The sequence below is a fragment of the Lontra canadensis genome, unplaced genomic scaffold (assembly GCF_010015895.1).
Source record: "Lontra canadensis isolate GAN:19392208 unplaced genomic scaffold, GSC_riverotter_1.0 scaffold1, whole genome shotgun sequence".
NCBI lineage: Eukaryota > Metazoa > Chordata > Mammalia > Carnivora > Mustelidae > Lontra > Lontra canadensis.
The window spans coordinates 100,833,404-100,860,746 of record NW_022630995.1 but is presented as its reverse complement, the minus strand read 5'-3'; the positions used below and the strand labels follow the sequence as shown (position 1 = coordinate 100,860,746).

Here is a 27,343-nt window from a genome sequence, read left to right as displayed (position 1 = left end):
ATTCCTTCTCTTTCTTACCAACAGAAAGCCTTGTGCCTGGTCCCAGGGGGTGACTGACCTAAACCAGCCATGGCAATCTCATTTTCCTTTGCTTCTGGTGACGTGGGGATAGGCAAGTGACTCAGGTCTTCCCTGGAAAAGGAGAGAGAAGTACAAGTCTACTTAGGACTTTTGGAAGAATTTTCCTCCTCAGAAAACAAAGATGTGCATGAGGAGAAAGGTCTTTCTGCTTGTACCCCTTTCCTTCCTGCTTAGGAGGCTTTCTTTTGACAAGGTGCAGCCTAGAGCTATGGCAATGAGGTCTGATACTGTGAATGAAGGGTAGCTCCTTGATTGTGTCAGGTATTACAGAGCCCACCCTGAGACGCCTACCTCTGAACTTCCTGTACCTTAGCCAGGGTTAGCAGGGGATTTTGTGACTCATGGTCCAAGCATCCGTGGTGTATTTACTGATAGAGCTGCTCCTGGGAAGTGGGATAGGGAAAGCAGAGGCTTACTGTTTATTGCATACCTTCTGTTGCTTTAATTTGTTTTACCATGTGTGGACAATACTTTCATTTTAATTTCTGTCAAGATTTATTTATTTATTTGAGAGAGAGAGAGAGCAGCGGGAGGAGTGGAGGGAGAGGGAGAATGAGAATCTCATGCAGACTCCCTGCTGAGCACTAAGCCCAACATGGGTCTGGATCCCAGGACACTGGGATTGTGACCTGAGCTGAAATCAAGAGTTGACCACTTAACTGACTGAGCCACCCAGGCAATACTTTGAAAACTATAAAGCAACCAAGTAAATATTTTTCATTTGCATTTCTGAACGACTGGTACATTAATCTAAGGAAAACTGAGAGTCATGATGTTCCACACAGCACCTTTACTCCTTAGTCCACAGTTTATGCTCGGGCACTCTCTGCACCAACATTAAGCATGTATATCCTCACTTGGAATATTTGAGCTAATCTGAATTTTACCATCAACTTTTTCCTCTCCCCAAATGCTTTGTAAGCCTGTGTAGATCTCGCAAACGCAGTGTAAGAGGAATCTCACTAGCGTAAGTTTGTGTGCCTCTTGTGATTTACCTTAGGCCCCAGTGGTATCTTTCTGAGGTAAGAGTGTGAATGAAGAGTGGCATCTGCTAGCTGGGGCCAAAACAAGCCAGCTGATATTTATGCCAGGTGGAGAGATACGTTGACCCAGATGAGGAAGAAGAGCTAAAGCGTCAGGGAAGGTCAGCCCACAGGCTCACCAGAGTTTCTCCAAGAAAGGACCTTTGTTTTTGTACAAACTAATCAATGTTCCCATCAATTTAACCACTGTTGGTCTATGAGAAAGGTTATACTCCCCCTCTGGAATGTGCTTGTGCAGGATTTCTGGGACTGACTTTTCCAGGGACTCCATTACTTCCTTTCCATGTCTTCTCAAGGCTCTCACATCTCAGGCTTCTCGTGTTGGTGAAGTAAGCTTACAGGAATGGGACAGAAGTTGAAACTCGAACACGACTGCTTGGAGAAATGACAAACTACTGTCTCACAAAAAGCTGGCATCCCTGACCTCGTCAGCAAGGCTCAGGTGGATACAGGGTGAAGAATCGGGATCAAGAGAAGTAGAGCGAAGGCTTAATACTGCCACTACGAGGAGCTGTCCCACGTAACGCTCCTTCAATGCAGGATCAAATTTACTTCACGTATTTATAATGCCAAGACCTATTGAATTTTCTTTGAAGTTCTTGAAAATCTCAATTCTTTGTCACTTCCTTATACTCTCATAACTACAATATCCTCCTTTCTGGATCTTTACTTCTCCAGGGCATATCTATAGAGCTGTTAGATTAATCTTTCTCAAAGACCCTTGTCATCATATTACCCTATTTCAGATTTACTGAGAAATAGAAACAAACATTTGGACAAATGGAGAGATCCAAAAATCAATCATTTGGTGACAAACGATGGGATCTCCATTTTTGCCACGAGATATTCCTTCTCTCACCTTTTTGCCCCAATTGTACATATTGACTTCTGGGTTATAGATAGAATAACCATGACTCTATTTACAACATTTGCTTCATTAATTCACTTAGATACCCACAGGACTGAAAATCACAAATATAAAATTACAGATAAGCTTAAAATACTTTTTCAACATGGAAGGCAAAAAATGATTTGAACTTCACGCAGCTTCTACATCAGTGTCGGTGTTGTCTCTACCTTTTGTCGTCTAATAAAGGCAGATATGCACATGCTCTCCCTCTGGGGGATTCACTTTAGAGGAGGAGGAGAACCGAGGATCTGAGAGCTAAGCCCTGACAGGAGATCTGGAAGAAGAACCCAAGTCCCTAGAGTGAGACCCTCTGTAGGCAGTATTCTGAGTAAAGCCTTTCCTGGAACCAGCCCCTGGGGCTGATAAATTGTCACGTCTGTTTCATTTTGTTTGAGAGGTAATAACAATGTCCTCATTCTAACTAGTTCCATCCATGACCCTTTAACTTCCAGAAGATGCTGGAACCTGTCTATTTCTCTTAGCCCTTAGTCTTTACCCACTCAGCTAATGGGAAATAACTATGAGGTCTTTTCCTGGTAAGATAATCTTCAGAATCCCAAAATACAAAACAATGTTCCTTTAACTGTAACTTTAACACCATCAACCTTAGAACACTCAGAAGTAGAATAGCTTTTCTGTTGCTATTTTCATGTAATCGCCCTACAGTGTCTGTGGGTCTACTTTAGCTGTAATTCAAACCTAATGAGAGTTTCCTGCACTAGGCTCTATAGCCAATATATTATCAGCTACTTTCTTCTCTTTTATGGGGGAAGGCAGGGTTGTCATAAGGTCACAGAGTGTAATTCTGTAGTGATGAGGTGAGATAATCACTTTCCTACCACCCCAGCATGCCACCACATGCACAAACTCTCAAAATGAAATTTTTAAACCGAATTGCGCTATAACTAATTTAAACATACATTTATTCCACCCTAACAGTACGTGCTGTGAATCCACAGTCTTGTGAAACCATCGGGTCCAAGAATGCAACAGACAGAACACGGTTTGGGAATCAGACATCCCTGAATTAGAAACCAGACTCTGCCACTTACTAGCTGTGTGACCTTCGGTGAGGTACTTAACCTCTCTAGCTCTCAGATTTCTTATCTGAAAACCAGGAATAATCCTGACCTACCAGAGCTGTTGTTTTTCCTGGAAAAGCAACTGAAAAATTCTGCTTAGCTGTCCATCTTCCTTTACCTCTCTGCAAATAAAGGCCAAGGATTAAGTGTCCGCCAAGTGTTAATGTCTAATCAATTACACATGCATTTACTTTCTCCTCTGGGAAAATACTAGAAACTGTAGTTGGATATAAAATGAAGAGTTCTTGAAGTGTTAAAACCATAGAAAAGGTTGGACTTTTTTTTTTTTTTTAGCTTTAGGCTGAAAATGATAACCATCAGTCATACACAAAAGTTTAATACTAGAAGACTCGAACTTAAAACAATGCAGTGACCAAGTAACACAGAAACTGGATTTCAAAAGAAAAATAATCAATAATGCATTCTTCAAACAGAATACAAAATCAAAATGATAGACAAAAATTAAGTTTTCATTTTTAATATCTGAAAAATTGAGAAAAAAATCCAAATTTTGAAACCCTCCAAAAATGTTTGCAACTATAGTGTCAGACAAATGATTATTTTGCTTGAATAAAATAAACAACCATTTATTTTTAAAACAGAGGTAAACATTTTAATATTTAAAAGGTTGCATATTCTACATTTTCATTGAAAAATTAACTGTTAAGAATAATTCAGTATTTTAGGGGCATCTGGATGGCTCAGTCGTTAAATGTCTGCCTTTGGCTCAGGTCATGATTCCAGGGTCATGGGATCAGGCCCACATCGGGCTTCCTGCTCGGCGGGAAGCCTGCTTCTTTCTCTCCCACTCCCCTTGCTTGTGTTCCCTCTCTCGCCGTGTCTATCTTGGTCAAATAAAGAAATAAAATCTTAAAAAAAAAAAAAAGGAATAATTCAGTATTTTATAAATATAAGAATGTTGTGCCATTAAACTATTCCACTGCCAGAGATAAATTCTCATCCTGAAAAGATGAAAAGTTGAAAGTCAAACCAGGCAATTACATCCCTTAAGGTTCCTGATGTCTGGCCCCCAAGTCTGGGTAGGGCTAGGCTTTGACTCTGAGCTTTGATCCTGTTTGAGGAGATGGTGGCAACAGAAGCCATCTCTCCAGGAACGTCTTGATCTGGGCCCTGCTCTGATTTAGAAGCTAGCTATAACTGGTTAGGTGAAGGTGTCAGACGACAGCTGGAAGTGGTACTCTCTACTGACTTTCCTGAAAATTTTCCCATTGTCCCAGTCAAGCACAAGAAAGAGGAAGTTTGCTTCCAGATTGTGTATTGATAATTATTGTCTGCACCTGAATTGAATATGTCTGCCTAATGTATCTACAGTATGTTAATCTTTGATATACAGCTTCATTGGTGTTTGCCCTAAAAACTGCTTAATGTTCAAATATATCACTAAATTTTTATTTCAATTTTAGAACTACATTTCATGGATGGAGAGGGCACTTAAACCTCATTCAGTGGAGTATAATTGACATATATACTAAATGTCCATTCTTCCCTCCTAATGGCGTTGCCCCAAAGCCTGTCCCCATATTTGGACTTATTCTTTTTTTTTTTTTTAAGATTTTATTTATTTATTTGACAGACAGAGATCACAAGTAGGCAGAGAGGCTGGCAGAGAGAGAGGGGGAAGCAGGCTCCCTGCTGAGCAGAAAGCCCAACTCGGGGCTTGATCCCAGGACCCTGAGATCATGACCTGAGCCGAAGGCAGAGGCTTTAACCCACTGAGCCACCCAGGCACCCCTGGACTTATTCTTGGTGATTATCTCAGACACTGTGAAGATTCCAGGACACTGAAGCACTGGATCTAATCACAGAGATTGGAGACCCCTTTTGAGATTTCATCAGCCCACTCTCTTCTTTAAGAAAAACCCTTTCCCTCGCCCCGCTGGAGCGCCAGTTGGAAGCCTGTCTTCCCATGTTTATACCAAAGAAACCCAACCCTCCTAGAAAAAAGGTGACACCTGACTCATGGACCGAACCAGTTTGATGAATTTTCTCTTGACAATTTGAACTGAGACACAGGCCGAGAGTCAGGTGGTGATGGTCACAGGAGTTGCAGGGTCCTGTCAAATGAGAGACAAAGGCCACGACTGAGGGCCAAGCCAGGCATGTGAGGAGATCGGCCAGAACCAGTCTGCGGGGCAGGGCTGGACAGTCCAGGGAAACGGGAAAGCCTGGGGGCGAGAGAAGAAAAGCTGCACGGCTCCTGAAGACTTTGTGTCCAAGTCTAACTCCCACCGGGGCTCGGCTGTCCTTCCTCCTTTGAACTCCATGAGGAGCTGCCGGATAATAAAGCTCTTTTCTTGAAGTCGCTAGACTGCGTTTCTGTTCCCTGCAACCAAATGAGCCCTCAGGCAGAATGAGGAATTTGGTGCAGAAATTCTCCACGTCTCATTCCATTCACAGCAAGGGAGTATTTGATAATATCTTCCTTGAAATACTTCTTCCCAAGATCCGTGGATTCATTCTTTTGAAACAACCGACATTCACACTCAATGTTAATTACACTACTGCATCAGACAAAAATGGCCTCGAAGCAAGTCAGACCGTCATATTTCATCATTCCATTCCTTTGTAGAGAGTGAGTTGTAAAGTTTATGATGCACTTTCCTTTTGCTCCTATTCTTTTCAATGGGAAGGTGCTTCATCTTCCTGGATAAAAAAGAAGGGTAGCCTTGAACAGCTCTGCCTTCGTCCTGACATCTGTTGACATTCACCGTCTTCCTCAGCCAGTTGGTCTATTCCCTCCTCTGTGATTTTCAGTTTTTAAACATTGCTAAACAAGCTCTGGGTGGCTTTAGCATTTGTGTTGAGCCTCACATTATTGGGGACCCAGCAAAAAAATTTCTGATAGGAAGTCAGTTCATAGTAAGGGATAGGGTCAAAGTAAAACGAAGTTGGGAAGATTGAAAAAAAAAAAAAGGAGAATAAAAAATATGTAATAAAAATAATTGTGGTAAGGAGATGAGTTACGATTTCACGCTGTGGGGGCACCTGGGTGGCTCAGATAAGCCTCTGACTCTGGATTTTGACTGAGGTCAGGGCCTTAAGATCTAGCCCTGCCTTGGGCTCCGTGCTCAGGTGGAGTCTGCTTGAGATTCTCTCTCTCCCTCTCCCTCTCCCTCTGCCCTCCCCCAGCTCATGCACACACTCTCTCAAATAAATACATAAAATATTACAAGAAAAAAAGGAATTCGCCCTGTGGGGAAAATGCACATGACTGGATAGGTTCTGAAGACTGTCCTTCAGCCAAGCGGATAGCTCGAAATTTCCTACGGATCATTTGCCTTTTCTTGGCATCTTTTACAAATATAGTCTTTCAAGAACAAAATGTGTGCTGTTTTGACAGTCATAATTAGGATGCTTCCAGTCTTGTCCTGGTGGGTGCAGATCTCTCTCTCTCCCTCTGCTGCTCTTGTCAATGAATGATAGTATAGGAAGAGTGATAAGCGTGATGATTACAAAATCACCCTGAAGCCAGACTATCTAGTTTTAGATTCCAGCTGTACTGCTTAATTGCTGTGTGACCTTGTAAGTTACTTAACTTCTCTGGCCTTGGTGTTTTAATACGTAAAACGCGATAATACTAGTACCTACCTCGTATTAGGAGAAGGATGTGAGAAGTAAATGAGTCCTGGTATAATGTACGTGCTCAATAAAGGCCATTGTTATTGTTAGCTTTGTTGTTATTAGTGTTATTTGAGCAAGTCATTGACTCTGAGGCCTTTAAGGCAAGGCAGTGGGAGGGATAATAGGAAGTTGAGCCATGACTCTCCCATGGCGGAGTTTACTATTTCCACGGGGTGACATAAGCCAGGGGGTTGGGAGGAAGGACCATAAAGTTAGATTTATTTCTTACTAACCTCATGACCTTAGCAAAATTACTTAACTTCTGTAGGCCATGGTTTGCTTATCTAAAATTGGGTCTAATAATAGGGCTTACCACATCATAAATGCTCCAAATTTCTTATATATATAATACAGAGCAGGCTTTAAGTACTAATGACTATGTACCATCATCAAGTAAATGCTATAAGGACTTTGAAAATGATGACTGCTGCCTCCATTTCCCCAAAGTAACTGACAATAGACAGAAACACAGAGTACAGCAAACTCAAGTGCACTTGCCTATGTCTCACACAGGCTCTCACACAAAGCTGTTCTCTGAAAGCACACCTAGGAAAGGAAATAGTCAATGAATTTTTTGTCTTTTTTTTTTTTTTCTTTTGCCTGCCTTAAGATTTCTGTCTTTGGTTTTTCCAGTATTGTCTGGGTATGGTTTTCTGTATTTATGTCCTGTTTGGGGTTCATGATGCTGTTTAAATCTGTGGCTTGACACTTTTCAAGAATTTTGGAAAATTCTCAGCCATTATCTGTTCATATGTTTATTCTGTCCTGTTCTCTCTGTCCTAATCTTTCTTCTTCTAGAATTACAATTACATATATATTTGATGTTTTCCCCTATCCCATATACCTCTTACTCTTTTGTATGTTTTTCACCCTTGATCTGTGAGTCAATCTAAATATTTTCTTCTGACTTACCGGATTCTTTTCCAGTTGAGCCAAATCTGTTATTAACCCATTCATGCAATTCTTAACATCAGTTATTGTGTTTTCAGAATTCCAGAAATTCCTAAAATTTCTTTTTTATTTCTTTTTATTTTTTAATTTTTTTGTTTTTTTCTTAAGGATTTTATTTATTTGAGAGAGAGCACAGAGCACATCTGGGAGGGGCAGATGGAAAGAGAGAAGCAGACTCCCCGCTAAAGAGAGCACCCAATGTGGGACTCGATCCCAGGACTTGGGGATCATGACCTGAGCTGAAGGCAGATACTTAACTGACTGAGCCACCCAGGCACCCCTATTTTTGTAATTATATTTTCATTTCCTCTTCTTTGCCAAAATTCTCAATCTCATTTTTTAAAATTTCTTATATGTATTCATCATAATTTTTAAAAATTTTACTGAATAATAACAAAATCTCCATATTTCCCTATGAATCTGTTTCTATTGTCCTCTGTTTTTCTTTCTGTCTCATCTTATGTGCTTGATACTTTTTAATTGATTGCCAGACATTGATATAGAACATTCAGCGATAATTTGTGGCCATAGGTGATGTTATCTTCCTCCGGAGAGGGTTTGTTTGGCCTCTGGCAAGCAGCCAGGTTGGGACACTAGCTGACTTAGATCATCTAATCAATGCAACTCTGCTCTTTGACAGCACTATTGTGTGTCCCCTGTCCTTGTATTCCTGGGGTACACCCCTTCAGGATTCCAGCTGAATTCCTATGACCCAGGTAGTTAACCAGGTCCGAGCCCTCTTGGCAAGCTCTGAATTCTAATTTTTCTTCCCCCCCGCTGACCAGGCATCCATTGAAAATTCTGCTCAGTATCTCACCTTCAGCTCCCACTTTTAGAACTGGCTGTCACCTGAGGAAGAAGAGCAGTGCAATTTCAGGCTCCTGCCTTTGGGCTTCCCTGTGTTCGCATATCCAGACCCCACAAACTCAGTTCCTAACGACCTAGATAGCTTTTCTAGTTCTCAAAGACAAGGTTGGTTCAAAACATACTAGTCCACTATCGCTAGGAACAGAACTCTTCTTTTTTATTTTATTTTATTTTATTTTATTTACTTCTATGACAGAAAGAGATCACAAGTAGGTAGAGGCAGGCAGAGAGAGGGAGGAGGAAACAGGCTCCCTGCCAAGCAGAGAGCCCGATGTGGGGGTTGCTCCTGGGACCCTGAGATCATGACCTGAGCCGAAGGCAGAGGCTTAACCCACTGAGCCACCCAGAAGCCCTGGAACAGAACTCTTGCCTATGTTTTTATTATATATCAGATGACTTCACTCTTCAGATTTTAAGCAGCAGGTAGATTTCTTAGAGAACAAGGGATAGAGTTCCAAACAGCCTCCCCAAACAGAGCTTAATGGAGAAGATGGGTTTTAAAGACATGGGTAGGTCAATGGGAAAAATTGGAAACATCCTTAAGGAGAGCCAGATCTTCACCACAGGTGGTAAATTCAACGATGATTACATATGTTATTTTATGTTATCAATCACATCACCAATACCTTGAGGAATGCTCTCTGGGATCTCCTTCAGTTTCCAGTATGTTCCTCAAGTTCTTGGGACCCCTTATTCCTGACATTCTAGTTTTTAATGTCCTTTCTTCTAGCCCATAATCCCAGGATTACTCTTGATGAGTTAAAAAAAAAATTATTCACTACCATAAATATGGCAACTGCCTGGTGACAATAACCAATCTTATCTGTTGCTGCTATTGTTTTTAGGAAAACAAAACCAAAATAATGACCACAAGGATGAAGCTGGCAAGGTTGGATAGGACTTAGGTGTAATACAGTGCAATACACATAAGAGTTGTGCAATAGATAACCTGTTAAATTATTTATTGGACAAAATAAATCTCTCTTCTTGTCTATAAAGAAATTTGAGCTGATCGCACCAATGGTTGACATGAGGTGAGAGGACATCTCCTGCCTGGCAGGGAGGGTTTGGCACAACTCCGAGAAACTGAACCTGGATATAAAGTCTGGTCAGGGCTTTCTGTTCCTTCTTCTGAGTTGGTGTGTGTCACTTTCATCTTTATTCCATTAAAAATAACAAATTCTTTATGTCTCTAGTCCAGGTGAATCCCTCCCTCTCTGGAGGCTTAAATTGGCTATTCTGTTGGCAGAATTCATACCTGTTGTTGAAAGACAGGAGCCTCTGCTTCCCACCTCGATCACAGTAAGAAACAGGAAATCCCTGTGGGGGAATAAAAAAACAAAAACAAAAACTAACTCATAAAAATGCAGAAATGGTCCAGCATTCCTTTCTATGTAGATACTGTGGAAGGAGACAGAGGTGCAGACACTAATGATATACTATACAGTGGTTAATGGAACCTAATAAAAATATAATAATAAAAAAAGAGGTACAGATGCTCCACAGCTTTATATTCCGATAGACCAGAGCATGGAGTGTGACCGGAGCATTGATGTTGGGGTTACGCATCTTATGTTAGACTTAACTCTTCCTAACAACTATCATTACTTGAATGTTCTATCTGTAGCAAGAACTGTAATGATGGCATTGTATTTTCACAGTAACTTCAAGACACATGTTGGCTGGTTTATATTCTTTATGAGAAGGACAGTCCAGTATGGCCACAAGACGATACAGAAGAGAGGGTCAGGCAAAAACAGAAGTTTACTCAAGAGTTTAAAGATTTTCTAGAGAACCGAACTCTAGTGTCCTAGAGACAGGAGGATGCAATGTGGGGCCACATGGAAAACACCGGGGAGGTCAGGAGGCAGAGGATAGGAGTAGGAAGGAACACCCATCACTGGGATTTCTGTGGGAAAGGCAAGGAAGGAAAAGGTAATGAATTTAGGATTAACTAGTTTGAATAATTTTGGTGGGTTTTGGTCTATAGGGCTGGTCCCTGGTCCCTTGGCACCTGGTCTTGAGATAAGGCAGAGTAATATTAGTTCTGGGATGCATAGGCCAGTAGCAGAGGGGTGCTTCTAGATGGGTTAGTTTGCATATCAAAGTCATGCTGGGGTGGGGGGCAGGGAGGGGAAGGGGAAAAGGGGAGGAATTGGGGGGGGCCTTTGGCCATCTGTGAGAATTAGCCAGGGGAAGAGTAGTTTCTTTCCAGTCCGAATGGTTTCCCATGATGTCAAATATAATAATATAATATACAGAAAATTATGTATATCCAATACATTAGTATTCCTGCATAATAAAAAGAAACTGAGGTTCAGGAGTTTCAGTCAGAGCTCAACTAGTAGTTGTCAGAGTGGAATTAAATCTGAAGACTGACCCTAAGTGTTATCTTGCATTAATTTTTCCTTAATTAAAGTTTTTCCAACTCATAACATTATTCCTAGACATGCATTAAGAAAAATGAGACAATACCACTAAAATGCTTTGATTTCTTTGGTGGATAATTTTGCAGATTAATTGAAGTTAACATGCACATTTAACGGAGTTGGAGGCACTCTGTAATTAAAAACATTCATCTACCAGTATCCTCCAACTATTTGATTTCAGTGAATTTTACATTTCAGCTTATTTGGGCTGGAGAGTAAGGCCTTGCTCACTCAGTAAACCATATAGCTTGAGATGTATGTGGTATGATGTTTCCTTTTTTCTACCTGGAACAGAAAAAGTAAAAAATTACACATAAGGAGCTTTCCAACCAAGAGTTGTGAGGTCTTGGAACTGCATTTTGCATCTCCATTTAGGAAAAAAAAATCTCTTCTATGGGAGACAGATTTTACTGTTTAAATAGAGGGGGAATATAAAGAAGGTGAACGACCCTTTTGTAGGGAAGATAGTACAATTAGAAATTTAAACGTTTTCTAGAGAGAACTCAGTGTCAGAAGCAGAAAAAAAAAACTTTTATGGGAAATACTAGAACAAAAAACAAACAAATAACTAAGCAACAGCTTTTAGATCAAGCCTAAATGTTAATAGTTGGGAGACTATATTTTTATCTTTTTATTCATTAAAATTTTAATCCTGCCTCTTTCCAAAATGGACTCAGAAAAAAGTCTCAAGAAATCACAGCATAAAATAAGGGTAATAAAAGAAAATTCTGTTTCTTCCTTCTTATAACACTTGTGATACCAAATGTGTGGGTTTTCCATATCAAGTAATTCTCTAATTCTCTGTAGACACCTGCTGGGTATCCTACAATTTAATTATGACAGCAGCTACCCGGAATGAGAGTAGACCGCATAGGCTAAGTGCTCAGTCACAAGACCGCTCCCCCTCCAGACACCAGTCACAGGTTGCAGGTTGTCACTGGTACCTGTGACTGACCAGCCATAAATCAGGGGTTCCCATAACTCTCTTCTCAGGTTCAATGCTTCGCTAGAATGGCTCACAGGACTCAGGGAAACATTCTTACCAGTTTATTATGAGGGATACAACTCAGGAAAGACCAGATGGCTGCGTTGCAATCGGAAACATGTGGGAAGGGGCGCCCTCTCCAGGCTGCCACCCACCTGGCACGAGGATCGGCTCATCAACCGGGACACTCTCGGGATCCAGTCCTTTAGGGTTTTCATGGAGGCTGCCTCACGTGGACATGATTAATCAGATGGATCACTTGTGCGTGTACTCAATCTCCTATCCTCGACCCTTCCTCAGGTGTCTAGGATTGGGCCTGAAAGTTTCTGGGCAACAGCAGAATCAGCTTTTTTTTTTTTTTTTTTTTTAAGATGTTATTTATTTATTTGACAGAGATCACAAGCCGGCAGAGAGGCAGGCAGGGGCGGCGGGGGGGCGGGGGGAGTAGGCTCCCTGCTGAGCAGAGGGCCCGATGCGGGGCTCAATTCCAGGACCCTGAGATCATGTCCTGAGCTGAAGGCAGAGGCTTAGCCCACTGAGCCGCCCAGGCACCCCAAGAGTCAGCTTTTAACTTTAACTCAGCTATGGTCGAAAGGGGGCTTATTAGGAATAACAAAAGAAGATCCTCTCACCCTTGTCATTCAGGAAAGCCCAGGGGTTTTTAGGAGCTCTGTGCCAGAAACCAGGATGAAGACCCCATACTTAGTTCTTCTATCATAACGGCTCAGATGATAAAACAGAAAGGGAAAATGACAGTCAGTGAAAGCAGAAGACCATATGGGCTAACCCAACTTAAGAGTTAAAATGACTCTTGTAGTAGAATTTTAACTCTGGGCTTCCTGGGATGTGATAATATATATCTATGTCCCAAGACTTCTCCCTTTCAGACACCAGCTACAAGTTTGTATGTGTATATATATATTTGATTATATATACACAGTATATATTTTAGAGTAGACCCCCACAGATATGTGTGTGTGTGTATACACACACTAAATATATATATTTAATTAGTTTTTGTATGTGTTCTTCCAAGTTTATGTGAGAAATTTAATTGTTGCTTACAATTTTAAGTAAAAACATTAAACACAACTATCGTATAAACTATAAATTACTGGGGAAAATTCATGGCAAAATATATATATTTCTTCTTTAAAAATGTTAATAGACTTTATTTTTTAGAGTAGTTTTAGGTTTACAGCAAAACTGAGTGGAAGTTACAAAGATTTCTCATATACTACCTGCCCTCACACACAAAGAGGTTCTCCCAATTACCAACATCCCCCACCAGAGTGTTTCATTTGTTACAACTAATGCACGTATGTTGACATACTGTAATCACCCAGGGACTATAGTCTAACAACAGGGTTCACTCTTAGCCTTGTATATTCTATAGGTTTTTACAACGTATAATGACATGCACCCACCTTTATAGTATCCTACAGAATAGTTCCCTTGCCCTAAAAATCTGTGCTCTGCCTATTCATCTATCTCTTCTCACTAACCCCTGGCAATGACTGATTTTTTTTTTTTTTTTACAGTCTCCATAGTTTTCTGGCAACCATTTTTAAAAGGGAAACCTGATACAGTAAGTTTTCATCTGAAGATAAAAGACATAACATTTTCTCAGAAGAGACAACATTTTTTCTTGGCTCTAAATTCTGTAAGAAACTAGTTACCTTATGGGATCGAGATACCCGCAACAGTCTTCCAGAAAGTGTAGGTGCAGATCTTATTTAATTATATTTTGAAATAAACACCTAAAAGCTGAAAGTCCAACCAACTCAGTAAGAGAAGTCTTCCAGGTTCTAAGTTAAGTTCCAAGAGTCTAACTTGATCCAAGTTTGCTATTTGGGAAATTGCACAGTTGTGTATAGCACATCCCCTATCTAGACTGCCTTCCAGAAATATCACTTATTTTAACAAGTACTTTTATAAGCACGAAAATTTTACCTAAAGAACTGGCCTCCTGTATTGTTCTAGAACAAACAGATCCATGTTTAGAAACCAGAAGATTGATCATTTACTATGAAAGGTGAAAAACTTAACTAGTACTTCCCCCATGTGGCAGTGGGATGCAAGAGGATTTGGCAACTTTGAATTTGCTCAAATACTTTGATAAAAGCTCAGTTGGGATGAGATAGTCACAATACAGCATGTCAGAGTTGGTTTAGGCATGGAAAATGTTAATGTGAATGTCTCCAGTTGCCTGCCTGGGACATAGAAAAGTCTTATAGCAAAGCTTTTCACTGCCAGTCGTAAGACATTTCTTAGAGGTCGAGCCCTGTCGAGCTTGTACTACGTACACCATGTGCTGGATGGAGTACTTTGTACAATTTACCTAGTTAAATCGGGTGAATTATATGTTCAGGATCCCAAATACAGTGACTTGTTGTATGATGAAAATCACTGATTAAATTTCAGAGAAGGATTTTCAAAGACAACGATTTTTTTTTAGTATTGTTATAATTAACGTTAAGCTTTCTTTGTGGCAGCAATTAAATACCAAGTTCACCAGCTTCTTGAGGCCAGGACAAAGACAAGGGCCAGGTATTCAATTTAAAATTTTCATTTTCCTCCTTGGCATCCCGGAAAAACACATTTTCCAATTTTTCTTGCAGCTACGTTGGAGCCATGTGATGAGGTAGTGGCCAACGGAATGCCGCGTGTTCCCAGGTATGTTTGTTTGCACTCTTTCCCCATTATCTGTGTGGCAAGGTGAGGAGAACTCTAGGAAGACCACAGGAAGAAAGGAGCTCTGATCCCTGAATAGCCACTTGTAAAGGAATGCTTAGGAGACTGTCCAACCTGCATTAAATTGTACAGTAATAAGAGGAACAATTATTGTATCAAGCCGAAGATACTGGAGGTGATATGCTAGAGAAGTGTTACCATTCCTGGTTAACGGATCCGAAAAATTCATTGTCAACGTAAAAGAACCTTTCCATTTTTTAAATATATTCATTTATCTTAGAGGGAGAGAGCGAGCAGAGATGGGGAGGGGTAGAGGATGAGAGAATCTTAAGCAGACAGCACTGAGCGCAGAGCCCCATATGGGACTCGATCTCATGACCCTGAGCTCATGACGTTAGATGACATGAACCCATTGCACCACCCAGGTGCCCCAACCTATCCATTTTTCTATATGAAAATATGAATCCTGGGGTACCTGGGTGGCTCAGTGGGTTAAGCCTCTGCCTTTGGCCCAGGTCATGATCTCAGGGTCCTGGGATTGAGCCTCGCATCGGGCTCTCTGCTCAGCCGGGAGCCTGCTTCCCCCTCTCTCTCTGCCTACTTATGATCTGTCAAATAAATAAAAAAAACTTTAAAAAAAAAAAAACACTGCTTTCATTTGTGTCTATTTCAGTTCTTCCAGTGATATTAAAATAGAATGAAAGGCCTATCAGGTAAAATCTTCTATTGTCTTTGGCAGAATTATTTGAAGGTAGATGAGAAACACTGACAGTAATAGTTGTGCCTGATGCTTGTTGGTTGCTCATGTGTGTTATATTAGATGAAACACCAATGCCTTCAGTTTGTAAAAAGAAGGCTGGCATAAAATTTTGGGGTTTAATCTTTTAAGTTGATAATTTTTAAATTACATATCACATTTTCACATAGGTGTATGTTTATATATTTAAATCACCATCTTACCAAATAGTCTTATTTTTTTCCAATGAAATTTCTTAAGACTATTTGGCTATTCAAGTTGCCTAATCATATCATCTGAATGAGAACTTAGTTTCTTGCTTTCAATAATTCACCTTTTTCCTTGTCTGACTGCATCAAATCCTATTTCTGGGACATTATGAAAGTGGTGATATGGGCATTTGCATCTCATTTCCGACATGAATAAGAATTTTCCAAGTATGGGGCGCCTGGGTGGCTCAGTGGGTTAAAGCCTCTGCCTTCGGCTCAGGTCATGATCCTAGGGTCCTGGGATCGAGCCCCACGTCAGGCTCTCTGCTCAGCGGGAAGCCTGCTTCCCCTTCTCTCTCTGCCTGCCTCTCTGCCTACTTGTGATCTCTGTTCTGTCAAATAAATAAATAAAATCTTTAAAAAAAAAAGAATTTTCCAAATATTCACATTCTACATTATTTAGTTATTATTAGTAGTTTATTTTTTAAAATTAGGAATCAATAGCGCTGATCATGGAGTCTGCAGCCACCTCAGGTCTTCTTAGGTTTAAGAAAAGATTCTGAAAATTTAGGATCCCAAGACTGTAATGGTCCCATTGGGGCATTTACATATTCAGGGTAAGGGACAGGGACCAGGGTTTGCCTGCACAGCGGCATCAAGGGCTTCTCTTCAGTGTAGCTTCTCACACAGTGGAACAGCCCAGGGGCATGATGACAAACACTTTATCCAGATGGGAAACTGCTGGGGCTCCACAGACTCATGCCCCTCTGGAGCCAGTCTCTCCTCCGCATAGTGTCCAAGTGCTCTGCAAGGGACACATCCAGTTAGAAGAGTCCCTGAACTCAGGGGCTCTTTCAACCAATGTTGAAACTCATTCAACCAATGTTGTGGTTTGCTACCGGGTATATTTTGTTCTGTCTACATGCAGTTGATCAATCAGGGGTCCATTTTTACCAGCAACAGAGCAACATCCTTCACAAACCACCTTATCAGGTTGCCAGGGGAACGGAGCTAGAAAGTTAACATAAGGTCAAATTCTCATACAGAAGGGGCTAGGATTTTGTTAACCCTTTACCCACATAGACGTTTTCCGTGAACTTGATTATAATGGATTTTTTTGTATGTTAATAGACTATACTTGTAATCCTTTATTTAAGGCCTTTTGCAATTATATTTATATCAGAGATGAGCTGTATATTTGTGTGAGAAAGCTATTTTTTTCCAGAATTAAATATCAATAACTCCTTAGGAATAATTATAAGCACTCCTCTTTAGATATTTAAAAGAGTTTAAGGAGTATTGGAATTATTTACTCTTCAAAGGGATGATGTGCTCTGTGGTATAACTAGAACTGCCCTGTGTGGGCTGGAAAGGCCCTAGACACACTATTTCATAAAATCATTACTGATGATCATGTGAAGGACACAACATTAGGGAATATCTTTGTAAAAAATGAAAATGTTAGTGTATTTCACTGCTCCTTGTTGCTCTGACAAGGCACTTTAAGAAAGAGATGAGCTCGGCCAAAAACTGGTTACTCTGCAAGCAAGAATGCAAAGAAATGAGAATGTCCAGAAATTAAGGGCCTCCTAGGATTGAAAAAGACAACAGCTTTGATGCCCCAAACATTAATATCAACATAGGGATGTAAGCTTTATGGCAAGGATCACAGTCAGGGTGTTGCCCTTCCAAACAACCCTCTTATTTCAGCTCGCTTCAAGGTGGCCTCCATTAAGATGAGAGAGTAAGGTATGGACACAGGGAAGCAAAGAAATAAAGCAGGTTTCAGAACTAGGAGTCGAAAAGATTTTGGTTATGGGTATTGGTACAAGGAACTGACTGGAAACGATTAGATCAGATGCCTATTGGGGTCTTAAAGAAATCTGGTAGCCAAGGAAACCAGGAGCCTGGCCTGCAAATATCTCTGTTAGCCCCTTAAAGCAACACTCAGACCCTTAAGTTTGTACCAGTAGACAAAGAGCTGTGAATGATGGATAGCTTAGAAAGAAGACACATGTTCCAACAGTCCCTCCTGGTGTGGCCATGGAAGACGAATGAACACAGTTGGGGAAACAGAGGTGACCCGACTGTCTGACATAGGCATTTCTTCTGCTATTGGAGCAGAGAATCACCATAATTCTTGCTCAGCTTGGGGTCAAAACTGCAGTGAACAGGCAGCTGCATGCTCCTCATTCTTCCCTTTTCTTAATAGGAGTTCTTAAAGCAGGTATCCTGTCCTTATGCCACCACTGTATGTGGGATAGGGGGAGAAAGAGCTTGCTGAGAGCCACTACGAGAACTTGATAGAAGACACACATTTTCTCTGCCTCCTGCCCGGACACCATCTCACAACACACCATCACCTTACTCAGTCTCTCTTTAAATGTCACCTCTCCAGAGGGGCCCAAATCACTCTACCTAAAATCCCACCCCATTTCCTATCAGCTTATCCTTCCTCTACTCTCTCTTCATACCTTTATCCTCTCTTCACAGCACTTATTCCTCGACACCCCCACCCCACTCCAGTGTAAACGCTCTCAGGGCACAACCTTGTCTTTTTCCCAGCGGAAGTCCCAGTACCAAGAAATGGCCAATACATTGTATGCTCTCAATAAATATTTGTTGAAAAAAAAAAAGACAAAACAGTGGAGAGCCTCTAAATGTCCAAGTGTCTGAAGTTGCGCTTGGGTGATCCTATTTTGTTATTTATCTGCATCACATTGTGATTAGTGATAATTATCTGTGAGTGAGAACACTGCAATTAGTACTTGCAAGGTGGCATTATCCGGTGGGAAACCAAACCCAAAAATTGTCCTATTGGAAAAGTAAAGATATGGTGAAAGGCAAACTGTTTAGAGCTGGTTGTGTTCAAGACTGAAGCAGTAAAATGTCACTCCCATGGGAACTTCACCTCGTTTCAGGAATGGGGGTGAGAGCTACAGCTTACTAACCAGGTAGACCTTGGAAATCCTTTAGCATCTCCTCATTCCATGATTCAACAGAGACTGATCTAATCAGCTTCTGCTGACTCAGGGGAGAAGTTAAAGTTCACCAAGCAGAATTAATTCAATCCAATCCAACATTTAGTATTTACTGAATCTAAACCTTGTGCCAGGACTTGTGCCCTCCTATTGGTTACTGTCTCAGAGAACTCAGCGTGGTAGAGGAGCAATGCATGAAGCACACTGCTTTCGAAGTGACAGTATGGGATACATAGTGTTGTAATTATACCACAAGAGTCTCAGCCTGGCAAAAGACTCAGAAAAGGCTTCCTGGGTAAATGTCAGCTAAACTTGGATCCAAAGGGCAATTGGATTGTCTAAATGAAGAAGGCAGATGAATGGAGTGTTTTCTAAGCCAAAGAAAAAGATATGGGAAAAAATGTTAAAAGGCCTGCTGATGAGGCAGGCACTTTTGTTTCAGATACCGTCCTGTTTTCACCTATCACCTATCCTCCTTTCCTTCTATCTCCAGTTTGTAGCCTATAGGTTAGTCCCTTCTTGATACTCATCCATTGCTCTGCTAGAGCTTCTTTGCAAATCCAATCCAGGAATCAATAAACAAAGAAAATGGCTAAGGAGTAGCCGCTGGAGCCTGGAACCAAGCCTACATTACACTTACAAAAATTTGATTTTCTGCAGAAAAATATTTTGACTCCTACATTTTTGGACTTCATTAGAAAGATCTGAAATAGATGACACCAAGCTGTTTGCCTAAAATAATGTCCCAAGCCTGAATTGGCATGGATATTTCCTGAGATTAAAATAGAAACTTGTTTTGCTAACAGAAAACAACTTGGAAATCAAAGAGTCATTTAAGTTGAAACCATTATTTTTCCTTTTCTTGCATAAAATTCCTGTTTTTATACACACCAAGAAATCTGGATAGTGAGATCACCCTGCCACAGAACTTTCCATTAAAAATTTGAAGTTGGAGAACTCCCAAAAAGAAAATAAAGATAGAAAAAAAGTTTGTAATGTAACAAACTCATTCAACAAATATTTATGAGCACCTACTACGTGCTAGGCACTGTTCGAGGCACTAACAAAGAAACTGCCCCTTGAAGAGTTTGCATTCTAGCAGAAAGAAGACATAAAAACAGGAAATATATAGGATGCTGGAAGACCAGGGGTATGGAGCAAAGACATAGAAGACCAAATCATGGGGCATCCTGAGGGGACTTTAAATTTGGGTGGTCATGGTTGGATTCCTCAAAGAGGTGACATCTGAGCAAAACCTGAAGAAGTGAGAATGTGAACCAACATCTGGGCCCAGGCAGAAGTATCAGCCAGTCAATGGTGCAAAGGCAGGGGCATGCATGCCTGGAGGCTGTGAGAAAGGCAAGGAGGTCATGGGCTAGGGGAAGCTTGAGAACAGGAGACAAGGTCTGAGAGATATGAGAGATGGCACATCTCTGCACCAGGAAGTCACTGGGACAGGGTTTGAGAAGAGGGGTGACTCAATAGATAATATTTTAACATGCATTTTAGAATGATCGTTGCGTGTTTTCATTTGAACAGTCTTAGTACTGTATTATTATTATTTATTTATTTTTTACTCTGCAACAACAGAATGATTGTTTAAAATAGTTTCTAAATGTTCTCCCCAAGATCAGACACCACAGACTGCTAAGTAGTTACAGCCCGCCCTCTCTGGCCTGCACGTGCCCCTGGAGGGGCAGCCGTTGCTATCCTTCTAAATGCTCGAAGTTGAGCTGGCAGAGATAGAAACAGTCTGCACGTTCCTTCTACAAAACTCGACTGGAGAGCCAAACATTTCTTTCGGTTGGTTACAAAATAAAAAACAAGCCTTTGCCAACTCTGCGGGAGAAGCAAACTCCCGGAGTTTGCCTCCGCTAATTTGTCCAAGTCGTCAGTCGTGATGTGGTTTCACTCCGTGTAGATACTGCTCAGCTCCTGCCCCAGAAACGTCTCCCGTCTCCGGCTTCTCCGCCCTCCGGTGGAAGCCACGGCTCGCCCCTGCGGTCACCACCTGTTCGGGCGGAACCCGCGGAGCGCGCACCTACGCCCCGGGCCCCTTCCCTCCTCGGCTCACCCTTTCCTGCTGAGCGCCCTGCGTTCCCTCGCTCAGGCCGGGCTTGCAACTTTCCTCGCAGCCTGGCGCTCGCCCCACTTGGCTGGCCCTCAAGAGACGCCGCTTCCCTTGGCGATCCGGCTCCCGAGCTTCCCGCTGAGGGGCCAAGCGGCCTCACCCGCGGCCCTGCGCTGCGAGGGCGGCAAGGCAGGCGCACGCGCGCCCCCCGCCCCCTGCGCCCCTCCCCGCGGGCGGTGCAGCTCCCCCTGCAGCACCTCCCCTCGAGGGGAGGGAGCCAGAGGGGGCTCCCGGCGTCGCGCCGCAGACCTGCCCCGGCTGCGCGCGGCGCAGCTCTCTTCCGACAGCAGCTGCAGTGGCGGCGGCGCCCGCACTCCTCCCGGAGCCAAGGAGACGAGCGCCTGTCTCCTCCGCGCGCAGCACCCCCAACCTGTTCCCCGCGCGCAGTGGCGCTGCCGCCCGCGATTCGCCGCCCGACATGGATTTCCTCCTGGCGCTGGTGCTCGGCTCCTCGTTCTACCTGCAGGCGGCCGCCGAGTTCGACGTGAGGTGAGTTGGGCCACGGGGCGCGCTCTTCTAGCGCTAATTTCGCGCTCGCGGTGCTGGGGTCCTCTCTCCCCGCCGGGTTGCGCGCCCAGAAGTTGGGCGTCGGCGGGAGGAGAGCCGTCGAACCGCTCTCGCAAGCTGTGGCCGTCCGAGGCGGGGGAGGGTGCCCCCTGAGAGTCCGGGAGCCCAGCCGCGGCTCCGGCTCGGGGACTGGGGCCAGGGGAGGAGTAGGAAGGCTCCTGGAGCCCCGCACCTCGGCTGGGAGGGCGCGGGCTAGCCTCGTAAGCCCAGGTGATGCCCCGGACCCCGCCGGCCAGGAAGCTCTCGCGTGGGATTTAGACGGCTCTTTGAGCGGCGCAGCTTCAGGTGGCGGGGCCAAAGCCGTGCTGGACGCTGTCGGGGCCGCTCACACAAAGGGCGGGGGCGTAGGAGCGATGGGGCTTCCCGGGAGGACCCGTTTGCCTCCGCACTTGGTTTTCTTGAGGGAGGAGGACTTAAAATAAGGACTGGGGCGGGGTGAGGAGCGCTCCGTGTGTGTTTGTGTACGGCTACGCACGCACACACAGCTCCGGGACCTGGGGCGAGCCTGGCTGCAGCGTGCTCTGACAGGTTCCAACAACCCGGGCTCCGTCGCCGCTGTCACTCAGCCGCTCCTCTGGCGGCGGCGCGCGGCGCTCTGTGCCGCCGCGGGATCCGCTCGGGCGAGTGTGTGTGTTTGTGTGTGGGGCGGGGGGGTCAGGAGGGCGTGCTCGCTTACCCCACCTCCGTGCCATTAGAGACCAGACCCGCCCCGAGCGCCGATCGCTGCTGCTCGCGCAGAAACCAGGCTGGAGCAGCGGGCGGAGATTTTAACCGTGGTCTCGCCGCGGTCCAGCCTTCCTCTTTCAGAGAACCCCCCCACCCCCGCTCTGACCCCGCCGCGTATCCCTCTGCGCCTCCCCAAAGACAGCCGCACCTGTTTCACTTGTAATCTTGGAACGAATCAGTTCCGCGATTGATTAGCTTTCTTGTACCTGGAGGGGAACGGGAACCGGGGGAGCCAGTGGAGCGTTCAGGAGGAAAAGCGCAATCGCTAGTTTACCACCTGGTCGGAGGAAATCGAGAGTTCGGGATTATTTTGTACTTTGGGCTTGAGGGCATAGGAGGAGAGAAAAGAACCGGGAATTGGAAAGATTAGGAGTGTTTTGAGAAAATGTGGGGAGCGGCCAGAGGCTGGTTTATTTTATTAAAGCAATTCTTTGCTCACATTCGGGTATGTTGTGCATTTCTGGCACACACATTTGCAATAGGAAATATATCACATGGTTATGCACAAGATTTTAAAGTAGCTTTAATTTTAAAACAGCCAATTAAAACATTGACCCTCTGGGGGCAGAAATCAGGTGTGAATATAAACAAAGAAAAGATTCACCAAATAAGGAGTGAAAGTGGAATCTGGTGGATAAATTGGTATACTGAAATTGAATACTTTTAGCCCTTATTTACATGAGTGAGGAAGATAACATGAATTGTTGATGCAGAAAAGTTTTAAACCCCAAGGACATTTGAGATGTTAGCTACCCTTTAAACTCTTCTTGGTTTTATTTATACTGTTCCCACCCCCACCCCCACCCCACCCCCGAACATTTTCTGCCAAAGAGTCTTGCAAAGAGGTCTGATTCATTTGATTTTGAGGACGCTCCCATCTTTCTGCCCTTTTCTAAGGCAGAAATAAAAGGCAGAATTTTTTTTCTTTTGGCTTTGACATGTCCTATTATTTAATACTTTTCAGTTTATGATAAATCAGTCAGAACTGGTTTTCCACCAAGTAACAGGTGTGGGTCTTTGAGGAATCTGTTTTATTTCAAGCTTCAGAAACCACCCTGTGAGTGTCAGCCTTGAGAATTCTTGGTTTTAGCTGGTGCTTTTTCCATTTAAGAAAGGGTCTTCCCCTCCCTTTCCCCCTACTCCTGTGTGTAGTGTGTAGAGTGTGTGTGTTTAACTTTCTGAAATTTGGAATTAGATCACAGCAGAACTATTTTCCTGAATATGTTTTATCCTTAAATTTCTGCAGGCATGAAGGAGTTCATCAAAAATTGTTGGGTGTGACTTAAATTTTAAAAAATAATAACAGGAAACTATTTTTAATTTCAAAAGTGTCTTTATTTATTTTGAATCTTTTTGTTTGGTAGGTGGCCCAGGCAAATAGTGTCTTCAATTGGCCTGTGTCGTTATGGTGGGAGAATTGACTGCTGCTGGGGCTGGGCCCGCCGGTCCTGGGGACAGTGTCAGCGTGAGTATCATCCCCCAGGGACTTTCCATCTGAGAGGTGCAGCTTTCCACCATCATACATGGCTTCACTCTGCACATCATTGGGTTCATTACTGAGCAAGACTTGGTGGTGTGGTTCCAACATTCCTTGCCCCTTCTCAACCTGAGGCAACAGTCTTAAGGTGCCTGCTTTGTTATTCAGAGAACCACCTATGATGCTTACTGTAGCATTTGTCCCCAGTACTTCCAGCTCCTTTTCTCATCAGACCTTTTCTGTGCTCCAGACTCTGAGATGGGGGTGAGATAATTAGTCTAGACTGTATTTACACTAAACAGACTCTGAACCTTATAGCACTAATAAAATTCTTACCATACCTGTTGTGGAAAGTGGCCTATTTGTAAACCTTTTTATTTTTTATTTTTTGAAGTGAGATTGTATTGACTGTGTTCTAAATGGACCACCCACCATAATAAGTAACACCTGTGAAAAAGCATTATTTTTAAGTTCTAGAAGTAATCATGTAATAAGAGCCAAATCAGAACACTGATATTTACCTTTTCCGTGGATATTTTAATGGTAGAAATCAGAGCCACAACATGGAAATTTGAGAAATTTGTTCTTTGCAACTTTATCTGGGTCTCAAAATTGTATTCCACTTCCCCTATGAGAAAATCTGCAATTATCAAGTGAATTTCTGGGGCATTGTGCTAGGTTGGTGTGTTTGGTGAGATGATGGGAACGAAGTTGGATTCCTTATATCCCAGTGTTTTATTGTTCATGAGAAAGGAGCTTAGAGTAATAGAAAGGTGGGTTGAAGGAGGCTGGAGCTGGACAGGGCTGAGCTTGCCTTAGAGATATGTTAAAGGTGGGAGCAACTGGGTAGATTTAAGTTTAGGAAAGCTAAGAATACCCACAGCTGTTTTCATCTTTGAGAATTGTGCGTATCTGCCCTTAACCTTGAGGAGGAGGGAGAGTAATGGTCATGGGTTGACATCCCTGGTTGGATACGGAACGGGAAAGCAGATTAACGTTTGTCTGTTAACCTGCAAGCTGCTGGGCCAGACTTTTGCACGGTTGGGCCGTTGACCCTTTTTATAAGGGGAGATGATGGTAACTCTAGTTTCCAGTAAACAAAAGAATTAGGCAAAGCTGCTGTGTCCTACTGGTTGTTTTTAAGGGAAGATGGTCCAAAAGAAGAATGGTACCTGGTGGAGTTGTCTTCTGCCCATTATACTAGGGTGTCCGAAGTATTCACCAGGGTAGGGATGGGTATTTGAAGAGCAATCAGGCTTTGATAATCAAAGGGTGAAGAGAGGACCCTTCTCTTGGCCCAACACGCACACGCTGTTCCCAAATTTAAACAAATGAGTAGTTTCTTTGCAGGAATGGAGATAATTTCCTCTTTTGCTGCCTTAATTGGCAGGGCACTCCCAAAATGAAGGTTGGAGTGCTTTGGGGTGTGCACAGTACCCCAGGCCTACCTAGGACAAAGCTGTTTTGGCAGAAGGCCCTGAGCACAATGGAGCACACCTTCTCTGGAGTCAGAGTGCCAGAGCATTCGGCAGGGGCAGGGGTGCAGGGGTGTAGGAGTACGTATGCACTCTGCCAGATGCACTCTAAGAATGTCAAGGAGAAAATTCCTCTGTCTCTGAGAGGTTCATCAACTGTGGAATTCCCCAGAAAGAACCTCTCTGAGCTGTTCGGTCTTTTTACATGTAATTAAATTTTCTCTGGTATACAGCAGCTGGGTGATTTCTGAGTTTGATTGAGCGTAAAGACCTTTCCAAGTTACAGTGGCTTACTGAATTGAAATATCCAAGTAAGTTCCTAGCATACTAGCTTTCCCAGCAGAGATGAGACACTGTTTTATTATTTTCTATACCTTTGTTTTGCTTCTAACAGAATGCAAAGTGGTGAAGTGTAATAATTGATAGTATTCATCTTTTCTTTCTTTGTATTCCTTGAGAATCTGAGGAAGCTGTAACAATTGACAAGTCAGTTATTGAATGGTGATGTTATAAAAACGTCTAAGATGATCTTGCACAAATCACAGTTTATCTCAACTTAGATTTGGTGAAAAGTTTGAGAAGCAATGTAATGGAGGGGAATGTGGACTTGAGCTAGACTGCCTGGGTTTAAATTTCAGTTCCACCCCCTTATTAGCTGTGTGACCTTGAGCAAGTCATTCAACTTCTCTGTGCTTTATTTTCCTCATCTCTGAAATGGATATAAAATAGTACAATACCTCACAGGACCGTAAATGAGGTGTAAATGAGTTATTCATAAAGCACTTAATGCTGTTCCTGGCACAGAGTGAATGCTATGTATATGTTTGATGAAAGTAAAGAAATATGAAGAAATACTGCTTTTGAAAGAGTGCTCTGGAATGGGACATGCCCATGCTATCAGGTTCTTTGTTTTCTAGACATGATAAATGTATTTTTGCATTTTACTGCCAAAATAAAAACAATGATTCCAAGGCTCTCCGTGTACAATAAAATAAAATGCTTTTAAATTAAAAAAAGCCAGGTGGACCATTACCATTAGTATTATAAATGGCAGAGTTGTAAAAACAAGTTCAAAGATGGATGTTTACTTGTGTTTTTTTGTTTTTGTTTTTTCCAGAATCTCAGATGGTCCAAATGTCTCCTGTCAGCTTAGAGCTCCCCTGTCTTTGTTTTGCTATAAACAGGTAGAGGAATGTAGGGGCCAGAGGTCAGCTCAAAGTAGGAAGAACACCAAACAGAGGCTTGCTAGGGACAAACAGAAAGCTCCTGATTAGTTTTTAAAGGAAACTTTTATGCAATTGAAACTTTTGTCCCTCCATTTATTCAAGGAAAAAATGCCTTGCTGTTCATTAACTCTTATACCTGGTAATGGACTACCTACAAAGATTCCAAAAAGCTTCTGGGAAATTTAATGTGAAAATTGTTTTTGTCTTTCTGACCCTCAGATCATTTCAGAGTTCTTACCCATGAGGAGCATTCTCCTTTCCTCAGCAAAGGTTTGGTTCTTGTTTTTCCCAACGATTCACTTAGGAATTTTCCTTCAGACTAGCTCAGCAAAGCAAAAGTAAGCTATCTCCACCTAGACAAAGAAGCTCCCACTTTATCCCTTAGAAGATGTGCAAGTGGGGGAGGCCATACCCTCATTGTATATATATTTTTATTATATCTCACGTCCTAGTGCCATGACCCTTTGGTGTTTAATCCATTTGGTCGAGCATATATAAGATGTTTTGACTCTCTTGCTATGAGACAAGCAGATGTATTGATAGAACATGCTTGCTACTCCCCTTTCCATGGCCTTGTTTGGGGTCAGTTGACTTTGCATACAGCTCGTATTGCTCAGCCCCCACTCCTGGTCACAGTGTCCAGCCACAAGCCGCATTCAGCTGGACTTCTCATCCTTCCTTCAGACACTGAGGAAGGAAGGATGCTACCCAGACATGCATAGGAGCTATCTTCTGCTTCCTGCCCGTGCCACCTGACATTCTATCCCAACGTTCCTCCCCGGTTGCAGAAAGCAGGACCTAGTCCAGAAACAGGTTGTGTTTTCATAGTTCTTTTAGAGGTCATACCCTTACCTTCTTTCTATCCTTTGATTCTTTGTTTTATATTCTTTTTTTTTTTTAAGTTTATTTAGATTCCGGTCAGTTAACATACAGTGTAATGTTAGTTTCAGGGGTACAGTATAATGATTCAGCACTTACATACATCACCTGGTACTTTTCACAAGTGTCCTCCTTAATCCCCATTCCCTATTTCACCCATCCCCCCACCCACCTCCATTCTGACCCATAGATAGGTCCCTATGCATTGAGAATTCAGAACTTGATTTTCCAGTTGTCTTGAGCTTTATCTTT

At 42.7% G+C, this 27,343-nt stretch overlaps 1 protein-coding gene across 4 annotated transcripts in view; it reads left to right on the top strand.

The window, feature by feature from the left end:
• The first annotated feature begins 21,037 nt into the window (after window positions 1-21,037).
• NPNT (nephronectin) overlaps window positions 21,038-27,343 on the top strand; it is a 75,306-nt gene continuing 69,000 nt past the window's right edge. For 3 of the 4 annotated variants that reach the window (XM_032860430.1, XM_032860411.1, XM_032860420.1), the window contains exons 1-2: window positions 21,039-21,230; window positions 23,399-23,499. In XM_032860430.1, the coding sequence (XP_032716321.1) occupies window positions 21,160-21,230; window positions 23,399-23,499 (172 nt within the window). In that variant the 5' untranslated portion in view covers window positions 21,039-21,159. Of the gene's footprint in view, window positions 21,231-23,398; window positions 23,500-27,343 lie in introns of all 4 variants that reach the window. The other variant, XM_032860401.1, reaches the window with a different exon arrangement.